The 19,056-nt window shown below is 40.5% G+C and overlaps 3 protein-coding genes across 3 annotated transcripts; all 3 read left to right on the plus strand.

Moving 5' to 3' along the window:
• Positions 1 to 973: 973 nt before the first annotated feature.
• Positions 974 to 2,302, plus strand: LOC9662904 (expansin-A11). The gene is made up of 4 exons (XM_002990587.2): positions 974 to 1,006; positions 1,175 to 1,371; positions 1,456 to 1,756; positions 1,842 to 2,302. The coding sequence occupies exons 2-4, from the start codon at positions 1,185 to 1,187 to the stop codon at positions 2,155 to 2,157; spliced, it is 804 nt and encodes a 267-aa protein (XP_002990633.1). The 5' UTR covers positions 974 to 1,006; positions 1,175 to 1,184; the 3' UTR covers positions 2,158 to 2,302.
• Positions 2,303 to 2,326: 24 nt separating this feature from the next.
• LOC112342498 (pentatricopeptide repeat-containing protein At4g02750-like) lies at positions 2,327 to 4,510 on the plus strand. The gene has a single exon (XM_024664421.1). It carries the CDS (start codon positions 2,327 to 2,329, stop codon positions 4,508 to 4,510), a length of 2,184 nt encoding a protein of 727 aa, XP_024520189.1.
• Positions 4,511 to 4,514: 4 nt separating this feature from the next.
• On the plus strand, positions 4,515 to 5,519 carry LOC112342499 (pentatricopeptide repeat-containing protein At4g02750-like). Its single transcript, XM_024664422.1, has 2 exons — positions 4,515 to 4,778; positions 5,106 to 5,519. Exons 1-2 carry the CDS (start codon positions 4,515 to 4,517, stop codon positions 5,517 to 5,519), a joined length of 678 nt encoding a protein of 225 aa, XP_024520190.1.
• Positions 5,520 to 19,056: the final 13,537 nt, after the last annotated feature.

A 19,056-nucleotide genomic window follows, 5' to 3' on the forward strand; every position in this document is an offset into this window, starting at 1 on the left:
TGATCAATAATTGTAAACATGTTTAATGTAAGATGGTAGTGTAAATTAAAATATACTAGAAAGTGTTTAGAAAAGTTTATAAGTTATGAATTTCTTTATAAATTATAAATATATGTTTAATCTAAATGAATAACAATCATTATATCCTTTACTTAAGTGAACTATAAATCCATTCCAGAAGACGAATCTCTTTACTCCATCCCCCAAATAAGATGCTTGAGAGGATCACTGTTGGTGCGTGGCCACTAGGTCTGCAGCCCATCTTTTTCGACCCAGATAACATTGTGATCAAATTGTATTCGAGAATTCTACCATCACAAAGGTACAAAGACCAGAAAAAGGTAAAAGAGGATTTGAAATTGCTCAACATAGGGGCCATGTTTCACGATGTGTTTGTCAAAAGGGGGGTCCGCCGGCAGACACGAATCATGATCAAAAACTTATAAGCGGCGGAATAAATCAATCCAGCAACTACCAACCGTCTTGACTTGGGATCCAAGCACTGGATCAGAGATTCCAAAATCTATCCCCATTGTTCCCCATATCTTGAGGCCCAAGTATACTACAAGTAGCAAACGCTTCTTTTGTTGGCCACAATACGAACACCGAAGGAACAGTGACCCGGCAACTAGCGAAACAAAGCACTAGACTTTTTGCTTGCTTCTCACGAGATCAGTGAGTGTGTGAACTGAGCTGCAACACTGGAATGATGAACGCACCAGCTTTCCGGGAGAAAGCGTAATTCAAGAAAAGATTCAAAGCGAAGTGTGCGTAACACCTGCATTCAAACCAAAACTCTTTCTTTTTCATCTCAATGTTTCTAGAGTATTTACCAAGAGACGTGAATTGCTAAAGGTCTCTGGCACGTCGAGAAGTTGCGATCATAATTTTTGTTTTTGCTACTAGTGGGATTGTCTCCAGTGGATCATGGGTTATAAAAAAGTCTCAAGTTCGTAGTGTGACGACCAGACGAGCACAGGAAGATTGCGAGGGAGTCAGTTTTGCGGTGAGACTTCTTCTCTTTTTTCTTCTCCTCCCGTGACTCCACTAGTGGAGCTTTCTCCGAGAATATTGTGGGCTTGCAGCTCATAAATCTTGTACAATCTTGACCAACTGCTGCTTCGATTCTACACGAGATCACGTTGTTTATAAGTCCTGTGCTTCGTGGATGCAGGCACAGGATCATGGACTCCAAGCCGCTGCTCACTGCTCTCTCGATCTTCTTCCTGGTTTCTACAGCACTCCTTGCAAATGCCGATGCCAAGAAGCCGGGTGGCCACCACAAATATGGCAGAGGCGGGAGCCAAGGATCATGGCAATGGGGAGCCCACGCGACTTACTACGGTGGGAGCGACGCATCTGGGACAAACAGTACGATCCAATTCTCTCCACTCCTTGATCTTGATCTTATTCACGAGCTTATATACTCCCTCTCGACAAAATCTGGTTTTGCAGATGGAGCTTGCGGCTATGGAAACCAGCTGAGCGCCGGCTATGGAACCATCACCACTGCTCTAAGCACCCCTCTCTTCCGCGGGGGCAATGTGTGTGGAGCCTGCTACCAAGTCCGGTGCTGGGGCGATCCAGCGTGCCTCCCGGGAAATCCCTCCGTCGTCGTCACCGCCACCAATCTCTGCCCACCGGGGAGCAATGGCGGCTGGTGTGATCCGCCCAAGCCCCACTTTGATCTCTCGCAGCCGGCATTTTCTCGCATCGCCAGGATCCCCAACGGCCACGCCCAGATCCAGTACCGAAGGTAAACCAACTTTCTTCCTCGATCGCTTGCAGGAGCGATCTTGGTTTGATCGGATGGATTCTGATCCAATGCTCCATCGATCCAGGGTCAAGTGCCAGCGGCAGGGAGGGATTCGCTTCACGATCAATGGCCACACTTACTTCAATCTGGTGCTCGTCACGAACGTGGGCGGCATGGGCGACGTCGTGGGCGTGTCGATCAAGGGATCTAGCAGCGGCTGGCGATCCATGAGCCGGAACTGGGGCCAGAACTGGGAGGAGGGAAGCAATCTCAATGGCCAGGCGCTCTCCTTCCGCGTCACCACCAGCGATGGCAGGACCGTCACCGCCTACAATGTCGCGCCCGGGGACTGGCAATTCGGGAGAACTTACACTGGCAACACCGCCTCGCAGTACTACTGATCGATCCCAAAGCTCTCGATTGATCGATCGAGAGATAGAGCTTATATCCCCTGTTTTTTTTTGTTTGAGCTGAGCTGAGCTGAGGTGAAAATTTCTTCTCTCACCCGCTGCTCTACAAGATCTTAATCTCTACTATGATAGAATGTATCAATCCAAATGCCTGGAGCGCATGGAATCCTGCAAGAGCCTGGGCGAGGGCGAGGAGCTCCACGCCCAGATCCTCGGCAACAAATTCCTCGCCGCGGATGCCTTCGTGGCCAACAAGCTGATCGAGATGTATGGGCGGCTCGGCAGCACCAGGAGGGCGCGGGAGGTGTTCGAGCGCATGGGCGAGGACAGGAACTCCTTCTCGTGGGTGATCATCCTCTCAGCATACTCCAAGACCGGGCAAGTGGAAGAGGCCAAGCAGCTGTTCGATGCGATGCCGGATCGGTGCCCAGTGTCGTGGAACGCGATGCTGGGCGTGTTTACGAAGAATTCTCGGCTTCGCGAGGCCAAGGAGGTGTTCGATAGAATGCCGGAGTGGACGTATGTCTCGTGGACCGCCATCTTTGCAGCATATGCCAAGCACGGGCACTTTGCAGAAGCGAAAACGATCTTTGATGCTATGCCGCAGAGGAACATTATTTCGTGGACTGCCATGCTAGCTGCGTACTGTCAATCTGGGCAGTTTTCCGAAGCACGAAAGTGTTTTGATCGCATGCCGGAGCACGATCTCTTCGTGTGGAACACAATGGTTACAGCACTTGCCGCTAACGGGCATCTTGCGAATGCCAAAGAGATCTTCTACTCCATGCCTGATCGCAACCTCGTCTCCTGGAACGCAGTCTTGACTGCGAGCACGCACCACGGAGAGCTACGAGACTCCAAGTCTTTGTTCGACGCGATGCCGCAGCGCGATCTTGTCTCCTGGACCGCAATGCTCGCCATGTTTGCCCGTGCTGGGCATCTTGAGAAAGCGCTAGTGATCTTCCACTCGATGCCGGCGAGGGACAGGATTGCGTGGAACGTGATGCTCTCGTCGGCCTCCAAGAACGGGGAGCTCGAGGAATCCAAGCGCTTGTTTGATTCCATGCCGCAGCGCGATCACGTCTCCTGGAACGCTATGCTCGGGGCCTACGCTCACAATGGCCACTGGGACGAGGCCGTGGCGCTCTTCTCCGCCATGCCCGAATGGGATCTCATCTCCTCCACGGCCGTGCTCTGCGAGTACGCCCATCGCGGCATGATCCATCACGCGAGGACGGTGTTTGATCGCATGCCCGAGCGCGATCTCACCTGCTGGAACGCGATGCTGGGCGCCTACGCCCAGAACGGCCACGCCCACGCCGCCAAGAAGCTCTTTCTTGATCTGCCCGAGTCGAACCTCGTCTCGTGCAACATCATGCTGGCGATGCACGCCGAGGAGGGCTCGGTGGACGAGGCGAGGCGGATCTTTCACCGGATGCCGGAGCTCAATCTCGTGTCCGAGAACGCGATGCTCACCGCGCTCGGCGAGAGCGGCCACATCCTCGAGTCGCGGGTGATCTTTGAGGGGATGCCGCAGAGGAACAATGTGAGCTGGAATGCGATGCTGAGCACCTATGCCCGTAACGGGCATCTTGATGAGGCTTGGCATATCTTTGACTGGATGCCGGAACGCGATGTTATTTCCTGGAACTCAATCCTCTCAGCAAATGCCCAAAGCGGGCATCTGGAACATACGAAGTTTCTGTTTGATACAATGCCTGTGCAGGGCTTGGTTGCAGTAACCACCATGCTAACAAGTTACGGGCAAAGTGGTCGTGTCACGGCGTCCAAGAAAATATTTGATCAAATGCCAGATAAAGATCCAATTGCCTGGAACGCCATGATTTCGGCTTATGCGCATAACGGGCATTTTCAAAACGCGCTGGATCTTTATGGTGCGATCAAGGTTGAAGAGGAGAGACCGGACGATCGTTGCTTCACCTTGGTTCTTCTCGTGTGTGGACGCACTGGAAAGGTTTGGGATGGCTTGCGTTGCTTCGCGGAGATGGTGGTCGATTATGGGATCGTTGCAAACAAGCTCCAGTACCGATGTATGATCGATCTCTTGAGCAGGGCCGGGCATCTGAGGGAGGCGGAGGAGCTTATCGCGAGCATGCCATTCGAGGCGGAGGTGATGGACTGGCGATGTTTGCTGGGTGCATCGACGAGCTACAGCAATTTGGAACATGGTGCTCACGCAGCTAAGGCTCTCTTGGGTGGCCAAAACGAAGATTCAGCCGCCTATGTCCTCCTTGCGAACATGTATGCGATGAAAAATGGAGTGCCCAGGAAAAGTATAAACATCTCGAAGAGGAGAAGAAGGTCGGCTGAGAGTTTGCGATGAGGCGATGGTTGCTCTGCCTCTAAGAACTGGATCGCCCTGCTGCTCCTGCCCCGATCTCGACGGTTCAAGGGCGAGATATCGCTCCAACTTGCTGATTCACAGGTATGGGAAGCTTGGAAACTTGGAGCTTGCACGCGAGGCTTTTGAGGCCATCAAGCATCCCAATGTTTATGACAATGGGAGCTTGCGGGAAGCAAGAGAGGTGTTTGACAGGATGCCTTCGACAGACAAGGACATTGTACAATCCTGTGTGGGCATTTCCGGCTCGGTAACCTTCGTGAAGCTATGGTGGTGTTTCAAAAGATGCCGGAGAGGGACGTCGTTTCGTGGACTACTCCTCTTTTCGCAAATGCCCAAGAAGGGCATTTTTAATTTTCAACGGCCTTGTTTAATATGATGTCCGTACGTAGCGTCTGGAATACACTTTTACAAGCGTACACATTGTTCAAGAGGCTCGTAAATTGTTTTTGTAAATGCCTTACCGAGATGTTTCAACGTAGCTGGAAATGTTGTAGCGGGGCATTGTGCTGAGGCTCAAACATGCTTTTAATCTATGCCAGAGATGGACGTGGTTTTTTTCACGGCAATGATGAAGCTTTTGGCGAGGTTGGGGACTTGCAAGGAGCGCAAAAAGTATTTGATTCCTCTCCCGCGAGACATCGTGTGCTGGAGCACTATGGTAACTAACGCGTATGCCCAGCGTGGGCATCCGGAAGATGCTAAGTGCCTGTTTGACAGGATGCCTGACTGGAACAGGGTGGCCTGGTCGGCCTTGAGCTCGGCCTACGGCCAGCAGTTCCATCTCGAGGCAGCCATGCAGGTGTTCTTCGCGGTTTCCTGCAATGCAGTCTTGACCGTTTACTCCAAAAGCTGCCACCTTGAGGCAGCCATGCAGGCGTTCGACGCAATAGCCTACCGTAATGTGGGATCCTGGAACTCACTGCTCGCAGCTTATGCCGATAACGGGAGTCTAACAAACTCAGCAAAGGTATTTGCAATGATCACCTAGACGTGGTTTTGTCGTCGTTGATGGTTTTCATGAGATAATCTCCGCCATCCATTTGCTCTTGTACCATGTCAGTGCTTGTGATTTCCATCGAGACTCGAGGTAGTGTTAGAGCGTTTTAAAGTTTGAAAAGAGACAACTTTAGCAAAAGCAGCTCTTCACTTAAACAATCAAACCACCGTAAACCAGCCACATACCATTCCAACTACCCATACTTCCCCACTGCCAAGAGTCGCCCTGGGTATTTTGTTCGGTACCAGCTCTTCTTGTCCGCCTCAAGACAGTATAGCGTGGCGTCATCCACGGGCAGCCCCACCACAGAACCATCTTTCTCCGTCTTGACAACAATCCCACTCAGCCTCATGCTCCTTGAATGTGAATCCCATTCAACGATAACATCACCCATTTGGACACCAGTGACGATGCCAGCCACTTCATCTGGTAAGTAGTGCTTCTTGAGGATTGCAGGGAGTTCAACTTCCCCAGCCCGCCGCACAAAAACCACCTCTTCATTTCGAGGCAGACCAAGGCACCTTAGGAGGTAGTTCCAACTGAATCAGAAAAACACCCGATCAGGATGAATCAGGATATTGAAGCAGTAGCTTACCGGTTCGAAGAGCTCAACAGCAGCCACCCAAGGCTTCCTGGGAAACAGGGAAACAACCTCACCTTTCACAGTCTGCCCATTGATCGTCACAGTGGCTTCCTAAGCCTGGTTGTCACCGAGGCGTTTATCAATGTCTCATCTGCGTGGTCAATGTTACGGTGGCAAGCCGTATGAAGTACGGACAGACACAAGTGCCAGTTCGGATGCCAGCGTTTTTGGTTTGACCAAAATCTCATGGATAGAAATTCATTCAATGGTCAAACACAACATGGTATCGGAGCGTTCAAGACATTTCTGAAGGCTTGGTTGAGACATTGCTTGCTGGAGTGGACATTCCGGAAGTTTCTCGCACCTATGTCGATGCTCTTGCCTCTCCTAACAAAGACAAATGGGTTGCAGCCTTTGATGAGGAGTATAACTCCTTTCTCAAGAACAACACCTTCTCCTTGGTGGAAAGAGCTCCGGCCGGGCGTAAACTAGTGAAATCCATGTGGATTCCTAGTATCAAGCTCAACCCAGACCACACCATTTCTCGCCACAAGGCTCGCTTGGTGGCGAAAGGCTACTCTCAAGTGGCTGGTGTGGATTACACTGAGACGTTTGGCCCGGTGGTCAAGCTGACTACCATTTGCACCTTGCTCGCTTTAGCAGCTATGCACACCAGATGGATGTCATGATGGCTTTCCTGAATGGAGAGCTTGATGAGGCTACAAGGTCCCAGGAGACATTCTCTTGAAGGACCTTGGTGAAGCTTGTTACTGCCTTGGCATCCAGATTGATCGCAGACAAGATGGCTGCCGCTTTCTGCATCAAAGAAGATGTCCTGCAATGATTCGCCATGGACTCTTGTGCGCCTGCACCCACGCCAATGGTTGCTGGCTTAAGACTTTAAGACTTTCCAAGGATACGTCTCCTTCTACAGATTTGGATAGGAGGAAAATGGCGAACGCTCCTTACCGACGTGCCGTGGGAAGCTTGATGTACCCGGTGGTGTGCACACGATCAGACATTGCCTTCTCAGTGAACATGGTAAGCAGGTTTCTTGACAATCCAGGCCCTACACATTGGCAAGCAGTAAAAAGAATTTTTCGGTAAGCTACCACTTCTTTTGGCTTACTTTACATGCCAAAAATTCACAAGGCTACTGTGATTCGGACTAGACTGGTTGCCCAGATTCACGAAGATCACAGACAGGCTATTTTTTTAGCTTGCAACAAGCAGCTCTTTCTTGGAGCAGCAAGAAACAGAGTGTTGTGACTTGCTCTAGTTGCAAAGCTGAGTATATGGCCGCTAGTGCTGCTTGCAGGCTTCAACGTCTTCTATCAGACTTGGAACACTCTCTTCCAGGTTCAACAGCGATCTATTTTGACAATCAAGGCTGCATTGCCTTAAGCAAGAATTGCAAGATCAAGTCAAGAACGAAGCACATGGACACAGTACACCATTTTCTTCGAGACCAATATGAAGATGGAATCGTCGAGCTTGTGCATTGTCCTACTCAGGACATGCCTGCTGACGTTCTGACCAAGGCACTCTCCCAACTGAAATTTTCTCAGTTTTGGGCTGCACTTGGCATCTGCCCGAATGGGAGTGTTACGGTGGCAAGCCATACAACATACGGACAGACACCAGTGCCAGCTAAAACTCCAGGAGATGCATTGTTTTTGGTTGTACATTGACCAAAATCTCATGGATAAAAATTCATTCGATGGTCAAACACAACAGTCAAGATATCACATAACCAAGGTAGCTCAGTAGTAGAGCACTGTTCAATCCCTGGTCAATTTCCAATAGTGGGCAGTGCCTCCTGCAATGATTTCAATCTCTTGCTTGGGCTTGAATTCAGCTTTGCTATCCTTGCTTCTGAGTAGCACTTTACTACACAACCTTGCAAATGCCCAGGTTACACATCTTGTTGTTGTCCAGTTCCATGGATAAAGCTTTCCTGCCAATGATCCACAGCTTATGATTAATGAGCAAGCAATGGGATTTCTTATCTGTAGACTGCATCTACTGCAATGTAATTGGATTGATGCTGATTCCCATGCTGCAAACACTTTGCAGTTTTGCATTCATTTGTCTCAAAGAGTCAGCTTTAGATTTCAGGCAAATGATTGACTTGATTTTAGATCTCCTTGTAGATCTTCTGCAAGTAATCGAGATTATCTCCTATTTAACTATGTTTGCATCTTTAGTGTTTTTCCTCTTTTGTTCCCTTTTTCATTGTTGGTAGGTTGACACAAATCAGTGCGCCAGCTCCAAGCATATCATACTTCAGCCACTTGCTACACTTCATTTGGATCCTTGCAATTGATTCTTCTTGTAAGGCCATCCTCGGCATTCTCAAACTGATCGTTGGCGAGAGCTGGCATTCATAAGGATTGTCAATCCCTAAGCCATACATCAGTCTAGCCTACTATAACTTTAGCTGATCATATATATCTAGAGAGTGGAATTCTTAGCAATGCTAGCCATGGCAAGCTGCTGGATTTGAAAAAGACCATGTCAATAGAACACAATAGCATAACCAGTGGTAGTTCAAAAAAGCCATGGAATTTGAATTGCTTGAAAAGCTATGCACCCCTGAGCACAACTGTATGTGAGTAGTCCTTATCAAGAATAAGATATATAGCTCTTCAAATCCTAATAATCATATCTAAAGTAAAAATGGCAAGAAGTGATTCATCTAGTACTGCTCATAGCAATAGTGAGTCTGGGATTATTTCAACAAGCCTAAAATGATGGGTACTCTAGCTTAGGTTTAACTCAAGCCAAATGTAAAACAAAGACAGACATGTTTAGTGAGAAGTTAAAAAATGTCTATTTGGCCACACTATCTTTATTATACATTTGAAACCCCCTTTATAAACATTTGTCTCAAAGAGTTAATTTTAAATTACAGGCAAATAAGGGACTTGATTTTAAATCTCCTTATAGATCTTTTGCAAGTAAATGAGAATATCTTTGCATCTCTCATTTTTTTCTCCTTCGTTCCCTCCTTCATTGTTGGCAGATTAACATGAATCTCATTGTTGTGTTCTCTCATACACTTTTTTTCAAGTGTATCATACTTTAACACTTGCTACACTTCATTTGGATCTTTGCAATTGATTCTTCTTGCAAAGCCACCCTTGGCATTGAAGGCTCTCAAGCTGATCTCTAGCTAGAGTTGGCATTCATAAAGATTGTCAATCCCCAAGCCATACATAAGTTTGGCATACCACATTGCAAACAACTTTAGTTGATAGCTGATAGTTATTTCTTGGAGTAGCAAGACATAAAGTGTGATTGCCTCTTCAAGCCATAAAACAAAGTATGTCACTTTTTATGGGACTAATTTTAAGATGGGGTAATTAACTACTACCCCATATAGGACATGCTCACACATGCACTTTTAAAGCTATTATCCACATTAAAGTTTCCCAATATTGTGCTGTCTTGGATATCTATCTGAGTGGGTGTTAGACCAAGTGAATAGCCATGTAGCTGATACATCACATAGGGAAACACATTTGACTCATTTTTTTTCTTTTGTTGTTTTGATCTTGATTAATTCAATCTAAATCAACCACAACAAAAAGTGCCTCCTTATGAGGAAGTGCAATGTGAGGAAATGGAAGAAGTGCCTCAACACAAGGAGATAGCAAAAGTGCTTCAATTATAGTGCATGTGGTTTTTTATCTTTTACCTATAATGATTTATTATAGGATAACCACAAACCTTGCATACATGGGTCAAACATAACAAAATGAAACCATTGAATAAAGTCGCAAAGCTAAACTCCCAAGTTTATAACTAAGGAGTGATAGAGTAAAAGCATGAAGTAACTCCTAAGTGTACAATTAAAGAGTGAACAAATAAGAGCAAAGAGTAACATTGGAATAGTCCTAGAGCATTTAGCATCCTAACACTAAAACCAATATGCAAAAAAACATTTAATGAAATTTAGCATTATTAATATGAGGATATAAGTACTCCGCCAGCTAACATAATATGCAATTTAGGTTTAGACTCAAGCCAAATGTAAAACAAGGACAAACACACATAATGAAAAAATAAATAACATCTGGCTAACCATACCTAACCTACCCACTATCCCTATACATTTGAAACCCCTTATAATACCCCTCCTTCCCCTCATCCCCCACTCTCATTGAAAAAGAGTTAAGTTTTTGAGATAATCATAAAAACTTACTAAATATAGAATGATACTAAATTGTGAATTTGGATTCGAAAACAACACTATTGTATATTTACATTCCATAAATATGCCCACCTAGCAAATTTAGGCACTTTTTATAAATAGCCAATGGGACTATATAGAATTAATATATGGGGAATGATAGTGAGAATGTTTTAGCAGACATGGTAACCTATTATATAGCAATTATTGAGGGATTAATCTCAATATTGCTGGGGTTCCTAACATTAATAAGTGCAAATTAATGAATGAGTTTTTCTAACCAAATCAAGTATACTTAACTAATAGCAGTTAGGAATTTTGTCTTTGTACTCTTTTAGTTAAATGTATATGTAAATTAGTTTGGGCAAAAACTAATAAAGGGTTTAACAATACTGATCTCCTGCTGTCATGGTAGTAAAAGAAGAATATCTATAAAGACTCTAACTTTCAATACTTATAATCACATTTACAACATCAACATGAGGAGATAAAGGAAATGCCTCAATGTGAAGAGATAAAGGAGGTGCCTTCACAAGAGGTGATGGAGAAGGTCCCTCCACAAGAAGAGATGGAGGAGGTGCCCCCACAAGAAGGGGTGTAATGTGAGGAGATGAAAGAAGAGTTTTCATTTAAAATAATAAAGGAGTTTCAAATGTGATATAAACTCACTAATGAGCAGATTCCACACAATATGGTAAAGACTCTAAACTCATAGATAATTAAAGTTATTTTGGACACTCTATATGACATACTGTAGGTAGAGGTGGAGTCTTTGATGGTGGAAGTGGAGCTTTCAATCTCATTACTTAAAGATTCTTATAATGATATTTAGATTATATAATTGGAGGTTGTACATGACACTTCTTACAAGTATAAGGCTCCATGTTAGAAGTAAGAGTGCTAGAAACTAACTTATAAATTTTTTTCTGCTAGAACTTATATATAACTTATGTTTTAAAGGTTTAGGGTATATCATAGATAACCTCATAAATCTTAATATAGGCTTAAAGATTAAAATTTCTAAACAAATTATGTTGACAAACACAAGCTCAAAGAACCTTTGATAACACATGAAATGATATTATATATATATAGCTATGGTGAAATACAAAAAATCTTACCCTTCTATATCTATGCAATAAGAGTTGTAGATTTATGTGATAAGGATGTTTAACCCTAAGTATCCTAAAACTTTTAACTGATTGAAAAAGAGGGTACACTTTTGTTCATAGGTGTTTTCCTTCTATATTTAAATTTTTATAAATCATCTCTTGAATTATTCGCTTTAGTTACTTACAATTTATCACACTTCTTTGTAAGTTTTATACTTTCATAAATGGAATCTAATAGCTCTTTCAAAAGCCCCACTCTCTTGACACCCTACCTTTTGATTCAAGCCTAATAAAAATAAATTAGACCACTAGATGTCAATCTCAATTGTAGTGTGATTCCCTTAGCTAATAATTAGAGTTAGATTTGAGACTCAAATGTAAACTTTTAAATTTGGATTTTCTAGGAGGTCATCCAGCCTAGTATTATTCAAACCCAAATACATTTAACCCAAATATCCTAAAACCATTAATTAATTAAACAAATGGGTGTTTTGTTGTTCATAGGCCTTTCCCTCTATATTTAAACCTTTATAGATCGTCTTTTGCATCATTATTTTTAATTATTTATAGCCTTATATAATGCATTTGAATGCTATAAATTCTTAACTTAATGACTCTCAATTTGAATGTAGTGGCAAAAGCCATTAATCATGCTTGATTGAAAGCATCCCTATAATGGAGGATAAAGAAAATAAAGTATCAATAAATAAAATGAACCAATTTATCCAATCTAAGAAAAACATAAGCTAAAAATTACAAGATGTTATAGGGAAAAAACATTTACTTGAAAGTTCTCATTATTTGTGCAATTGCATATCACTTACATGATGATCTTTTATAATCCCTTTAGCATCAATAAAGGATCATTCATGGTGTATATGCATAATTGTAGATCCCTATCATATGGCCATATAACAAATTATGTTAAATTGTGGCATTAATTAGTGATCAATACAACATTATACCTTTTATAAACCAATTTGTGTTTTTATAAATTCATCCATCCACACCTACTAAGTTTCCATAATTTAAGAGGGTTAATTTTCTTGTTATAGTTGAACTATAATTAAAAAATCTCAGATTATAAATTTTGACAAGATTCCTTATTTTTGGATTTTGTTAAGAATAAAAATCCATGCATCTAAATTGTGATTAATTTATAATATTAAAGGTTCTTTATACATATCTAATTAACCATTTATCAAATAACAATAAATGTTTTGAAAGGGTAAAATTATAATTATATATATTATGTTAGAAACATGAATAAAAATTTTGTAAACTCCTAAATTTGGACTTTTTAGAAGGTCTCCCAACTCAATACTACTTAAATCCGAAAACACTTAACTTGATGTATAAGTATCCCAAGACTTTTAATCTATACATAATCTACCTACTAGAGCAGACAAACCCCCCTTTGTCGAAAATAAAAAATATAGTAAAGAGAGTATGAAAGTTGGACTTTAGTGAAACTAATTTGGCCAAAAAAAGCTAATGTGACATAAGAAGGCTATACCCACATAATGAATAATCATATAACCATTAAAAAGTCTAAAGTTAAAGTGGACACAAATGGATAAGTGGGGTAAATTGGTGAAGTGTTCAAGAGTTGGCTTTATCTCTTATGAGAGATTGAATAGTCAATGCTCTCAATTTAAGTGTAGGTAACACTATTTACTTGAATACCTAGTATGGCTCATCAGAACCTTGCTCTAGCCACATTGCTAAAACACCTAAAGGCGGAAGATAAGGGGGAATACCCATGAGATTCACATAAGGCTACAGTGTTTCAAAATGTATTTTAAAGTTCTGGACTGTGGAAAGGTAGAGAAACAATTATTTTGTGTAGTGACTAAGGATATGATCATATGATGAGGAAGTCCCAAAGGTCAATAGGAATTAATGGTTGGGCCTTCAAGCCTTAATTTAGTGGTGCACTGCCGTGGATGAAATAGGACTTGGTAGGGATCAAAGAAAGGATATTAAGGAAATGTGTTCTTTATATCTTTGGGCATCCTAAAAATGCTTAGGCATGGTTATGAGATGATAGATAGTCTAGTTTTTGAGAAATGGGATTATAGTATAGGTGGTCTTGGACTATCAATGAAGTAAGGTGAAAGAATATAGCTTTAATGTAATAGGTTGATATATTAATGGTATCTTAAGGTGTTTATTATGGGATTGGACATATGGAGCACTTAGACCAAGTACAAGGGTTGAGTGGTATTGAGGCTATTCATAGGGTTAGCAAATCCCTAAGTTAGGAATAAGACTTATAGAAGTTATAAGTGAAATTTTTTTAAGTGGTCAAAGTTGTGGTTAAGTGACTAAGTAGAATGAACAATTTAGATGTTTACAATTCACATCTTAATAAATAGAAGTTGGGAGTTAATCAATGTCAATCTTAATATGTGATATGATTCTATATAATAATACCAAATGTAAGCTTTTAGATTTAGACTTTTTATGATATCACTTAGTTGTAAACTCTTGAATTTAGATTTTTAAAAGGTTATTCAGCTCAGTATTATTCAAACCCAAAAGCACTTAACTTTAAGTATCCCAAAACCCAAGAATTGGAAAAGAAGGTGCATTTTTATTTATGAACTTTTACCCTTTTCTTGGGTTGTTCTTTTTGGTTATTTACACAACCTAATACTACTTAAATTTAAGGGTGCTTAACTTCAAGTATCCCAAGACCCTTAACCGATTGAAAAAGATGTACTCTTATTCATAAATTATTTCCATTTATTTTAAATTGTTATAGATTATCTTTTAAGTCATTCTCTTTAGTTGTTTATAGTTTTCATTAGTGACCATGCAAAGAAGTTACAATTACTACAAGAAAAAAACTCACACCCTAAATTGCTAATGTGTATAATGTGGATTTTCCAAATTTTTAGATATGCTACTAACATCTACAGGCACACTTGCAATCTAGCTAATCCTTAGCGCAATGCTGATGAAGAGGAAGAAGTGGAGGAAAGCTCCTATACAAAGGAAGAATAGATTGTTTTAGGGAACTTTTTTTGTTTTTAGATACATACATTTTAATGTAATATAATATGTATGGACAAATTTTTATTAAGAAAAAGGATATAATTTTTAGTAAGAAATTAAGTTATAATTATTAAGAACTATACATGAGATAATAAGAAGTTATAATAATTTTCAGTATGAAATTTTAACTTGAAATTATGTTGCTATCATATTATGGAGTGTGTTTCACAAAATGGTTTTAGAAGGCATGTGGCTAATAGAATTTACTTTTATCCTTGCTTTTAGTGTTTACAAAATATTAAAAGATGGATTTTAAGGAGACACAACTCTAATCAACTTATACTCAATGAAACAAGTAAGGAGTGAACCCTAGACCAACCTCTCAACCTTTAAAGCATGACAGCACATGCTATAAAATACTCTTGGAATATTTATGTGGTTTGTGTCATTCTCCCCTCATGAACGAACTATAGATAACAACCTCAAGAAGTTAAATGAGCTTTACATAAAGAGATTCCAAAGCAATATAACCATGAAGAAAAGATGTATAAACGGCAACACTAACATTACCCTAAAAGGCTACGAAAGAAAGAAAATAATATGGCTTTCTTATATGACAATATGATCATGAAAACAAGAGAATAAAAATAAAACAAATGGCTCAAATCATAGAAAAATATGATTATAGACCTTCCCTTCATCAAGAATGTCATCTAAGTCATAGCTAAAACTCAAAAACACTCTCTTCATATCATACTCAATTTCTTATATAGCTTCACCTATGGAATAATCATTCCACTAAACCATCCCAAGTTATCTTACATATGTCTTTAAGTATGAATATTGGCTAGATTGGCCTTCTTTGCATCAATTTAGGGATGATGGACTTATTCATGACATCACTAAAGTGCAAACACATTTTAAACTTGCTCATATGGAATGTTGAATGAATCTTTAAACTAGTTAGTAAGTCCAAAATGTAAGCAAGATCCCCCACATGCTGTAAAATTATCTATAACCCACAATACTATGGAGACAACTTAGCACTACCACCTTCTTTTAGAAACTATTGTGCATTCGATTTTAATGACGACAATGCTCATTAACCAATCTTTTATCTTATTCTTGAGGTTGTTTTATATTCAACTTTGCCAACTCAAGCTTGTCTTTTATATCCTCTAAGAAATCACAAGCATCAGACACCCTAACTAAAGCCAAATTTAAACTTATGGAAGACTTATGCTCATAACTATATATCATCATGGGTATCGAAGCAAATGGCATGGGTTCGATTCTTATTGATTAGTGGCTACTCAAATTATAATATACCCTTGAGCAAGGTATATTCCTACCTTTAAATTTGAAATCATATGTATTAGACATCTATGTATACATCCTTTCTCTTGTGGAGCATCAAGTGGATAACTAGTTGCCTCACATGGAATAATTGGTCTACATAATAAAAGGATTGGTAGATTCAATATGAAAATGGAGGTGTTAGTTCCCTTTGGCTCATAGTCAATAGTCAATAAGGATATTAACATATGCTAGTTCTCCTTAGCTTAGTAGAGGTTGTTAGTTAATAGTTATTAAGGATATTGACATTTTTTAAGGGGGTGAATGTAGCATATGTGATCATAAGATGATATTTGAATATACTATCACTGTGGATCTTTAAAATTTCAAGTTGGAAATGGAGGTGTTAATTCCTCTTGACTCAATAGGGGTTAATAGTCAATAGTCAATAAAGATATTAACATGTAATCATATGATGAAATTTGGATATATTATCACCATAGATCCTTGAAACTTTGGATCCTTATTGACATCTCTAAAGGGGGGTGAGTGTAATGCATGGATTCTTGGAACCCCAAGAGATAAATAAGGATAAAATAGTTACTAAAGGCTCTCTCATTAAGTAATTACCCCTTTTTTAGTTGGCTTAAAAGGAAAGAAATAGGGTGCATTATATATTGTGAGCAAACTGGACCAAAAGCAATTACTTTTTCCATACTCCTTTGCGAGTCAATATATATATATTATATATATATAAGACAAGTTAAATTTCTCATAAAAGATCTCAACATATCTTCCAAGAGCTGATTTATACATTTTATCTACCCATTTAATTATGGATACTCACCATTACTTATGTTTAGCTTAGTCTTTAGTTTCTCAAATACTATTTGCCAAAACTTGGACGTGAACTTGGGATCCCAATCACTCATAATATCACTTGACAAACCATAAAGATTAATTAACTGATTTATAAATAGTTAAGTAAATTTAGAAGTTTTAATTGTCATTTTCACTAAAAAGAAGTGTCCATGACTACTGAAATAGCATTATTTTCTTAAAAGGTCTTAAGAAAACTAGTGATAAAGTTTATCAAGATGCTATCCCACTTATTCATCAGTACGTGTAGAGGATGATAGAAGTTAGTGAGCTTCTAATGATCAACTTTGATTACTTAGCAAGTCAAACAACCATATATATACTTATTAACATCTAACTTCATTTCAAGTCAAAAGAAATGCCTCTTCAATTTTTAATACCTTGGATGCCCAATATTTGGCACATCATGACACTCAACCAAAATTTGTTTGACAAATTTGTCAACATAAGGAACTATCATATGTCACTTCTTCACCAGAATTCTATCATGCATCTTGAATGACATAAATTTGTCACCCTTTAAATCTATAGAGGCATCTCTCTATTAAACCTTTTCATGAATATCAATGATAAAAGAGTTGAAGTTAACAAACTCCTTAAGAATATTTAGTTTGAATTTACATGGAAATCTGACCTATACAAATAATGTTGTCATTCCTTCACAATAATATTTACAACATACAACTCCTTATCTTGAATAGGCCAATTTTACTGTGTGGCATCAAACTTGTGACTCATGTACGTGAATGGATGGCCAATTGTCCAATAACAATATCATTCATATTTGTCTAGTCTCAAGATCAAAAATCTTCAACACAGGAGTAGAGACATAACACTATTAACACTAATTAACACTTCTCATCCCAACCATGAAATTTTAATGTGTTCTAAAGAATATCAGTCAACGGAGCAATTATCTCTAAGAATTTGCATTGAAAACTTTAACTATACCAAAAATACTACAAAGATCACTACTCCCTATATTAATGAAATGAACAAAGAGCAAGCCTACCTCCCAACCCTTAAGGCCAAATCCCATAGGCTGTAGAATATTCGTGGAATATTCCAATGGTTTATATCACTCAAGCTCCGGACAGATCAATCAAACTAGCAAGATTTGTGGCATGTCCAATAGGTCTTATGATCATATCCATTGCATAAAGCTAGAGCTTTGAGGTGTATGAAAGTGGTGGTCCAAGAAGAACAATAGCAAACCTTTGAAGAATGCCTCCTTTTGTTGCTCCAAAGCTCTTCAGTTGACAAAGTACAAGAAATCAAGGGTCTTGTCTCTGATTCTTTTCTCTCCGCAAGTGGGAGCTGCTCTTGTCACCTTTTCCATGAGGTATGGTTGAGGAGGGCCTTTGAGAGGTTGGAGCTTCTTAACTTGGAACACAATACTGGGTACATATTGGGTACATGTGGATAGCTTCACGTTTTCAAGCATCTATGGAGCTTGCTTGGACCTTTGCAACAAGTCCATTCACCAGCGAGTAGTCTCTGTTGGACAAAGCCAACTTGGTTATAAAGAATGTGTATGTACAAGGTGTGCTCACTTGGACTACACAAGGAAGAGATGGTAGGGACGAGACAACCATATTTCCTGGATGGCTGCATGCCAGTTACACAATGAAGATATAGCCCAAGAGAGACTGGGTTGATCACCTGGAGTCGTTGTTGATCATCATGGTTCTCATGAGATAATCTCTGTCATCCATTTGCTCCTGCACCATGCTAATGCTTGTGCTTCCTATTGAGTCTTGAGGCAAAATCTTTCTTTCACTGGTGAAATGGTGTCAAAGAGACAACCTTTCTTAGCATGTGGAACGAGGTCCATGAACCACTGGCCTTGTACCATTTGCTCCAAGAACTCGGTGTACCTCATTGAGCATCGCATCAACTCGGGCTCTTGCTTCCTGCTGTCCACGAAGAAAACATCCTGTTTAAGACCGTTTGATTCACGCTCATTGAGAATGAAAAGGTATGAATGTTCCAATTTGACAGCTTTGGCTAGCAAATTGAGGCGCTTATAGAATCTCTCCCCCGGAGGACGGCTGTGAAGCCTCGCAGCGCTTCAAAGCTGCTGCAGTTTGTGGGCATGCCACATCTTAAACATGCACTTTGTGTAGCGATAAAGGGGTTCATCTTTTAATGGGAACTCCATGTGCGACTCTAGCATTAAGCCCACATCCCAGCTTGAGCTTCTTCGGTATCTCAAGAGATTGATTCACGACGTTTTAGAAGGAAAGACTTATGGTTGAATAGTCAAGATTGACCATAATAACTCCGGAAGCTTGGTGGTGTTAAAATTATTTAGTTAAGTATGTTTTATGTTAAACTAAAAAGAAGCAGTTTAGGGCAGCTAGAGGATATCCTCTGTGGATGCCGTGAAGGGACGGTTATAGAACCGCCACGTGTAAGAAGGCGGGCCATTGTTAGGTATTATTTAAGAAGTTAGGGCACGGG

This window comes from Selaginella moellendorffii, unplaced genomic scaffold (genome assembly GCF_000143415.4).
Source record: "Selaginella moellendorffii unplaced genomic scaffold, v1.0 SELMOscaffold_110, whole genome shotgun sequence".
NCBI classification, from domain to species: Eukaryota; Viridiplantae; Streptophyta; class Lycopodiopsida; order Selaginellales; family Selaginellaceae; genus Selaginella; species Selaginella moellendorffii.

Excerpts from the sequence above, each read along its gene's own strand:
- LOC112342499 (XM_024664422.1), top strand. The coding sequence starts at position 4,515 with ATGGTTGCTCTGCCTCTAAGAACTGGATCGCCCTGCTGCTCCTGCCCC. Across the intron at positions 4,779-5,105 it reads GTGTGGGCATTTCCGGCTCG|CTTTTGGCGAGGTTGGGGAC; the intron begins GTAACCTTCGTG and ends GCAATGATGAAG.
- LOC9662904 (XM_002990587.2), top strand. The coding sequence starts at position 1,185 with ATGGACTCCAAGCCGCTGCTCACTGCTCTCTCGATCTTCTTCCTGGTT. Across the intron at positions 1,372-1,455 it reads CGACGCATCTGGGACAAACA|ATGGAGCTTGCGGCTATGGA; the intron begins GTACGATCCAAT and ends CTGGTTTTGCAG. Across the intron at positions 1,757-1,841 it reads GCCCAGATCCAGTACCGAAG|GGTCAAGTGCCAGCGGCAGG; the intron begins GTAAACCAACTT and ends CCATCGATCCAG.
- LOC112342498 (XM_024664421.1), top strand. The coding sequence starts at position 2,327 with ATGGAATCCTGCAAGAGCCTGGGCGAGGGCGAGGAGCTCCACGCCCAG.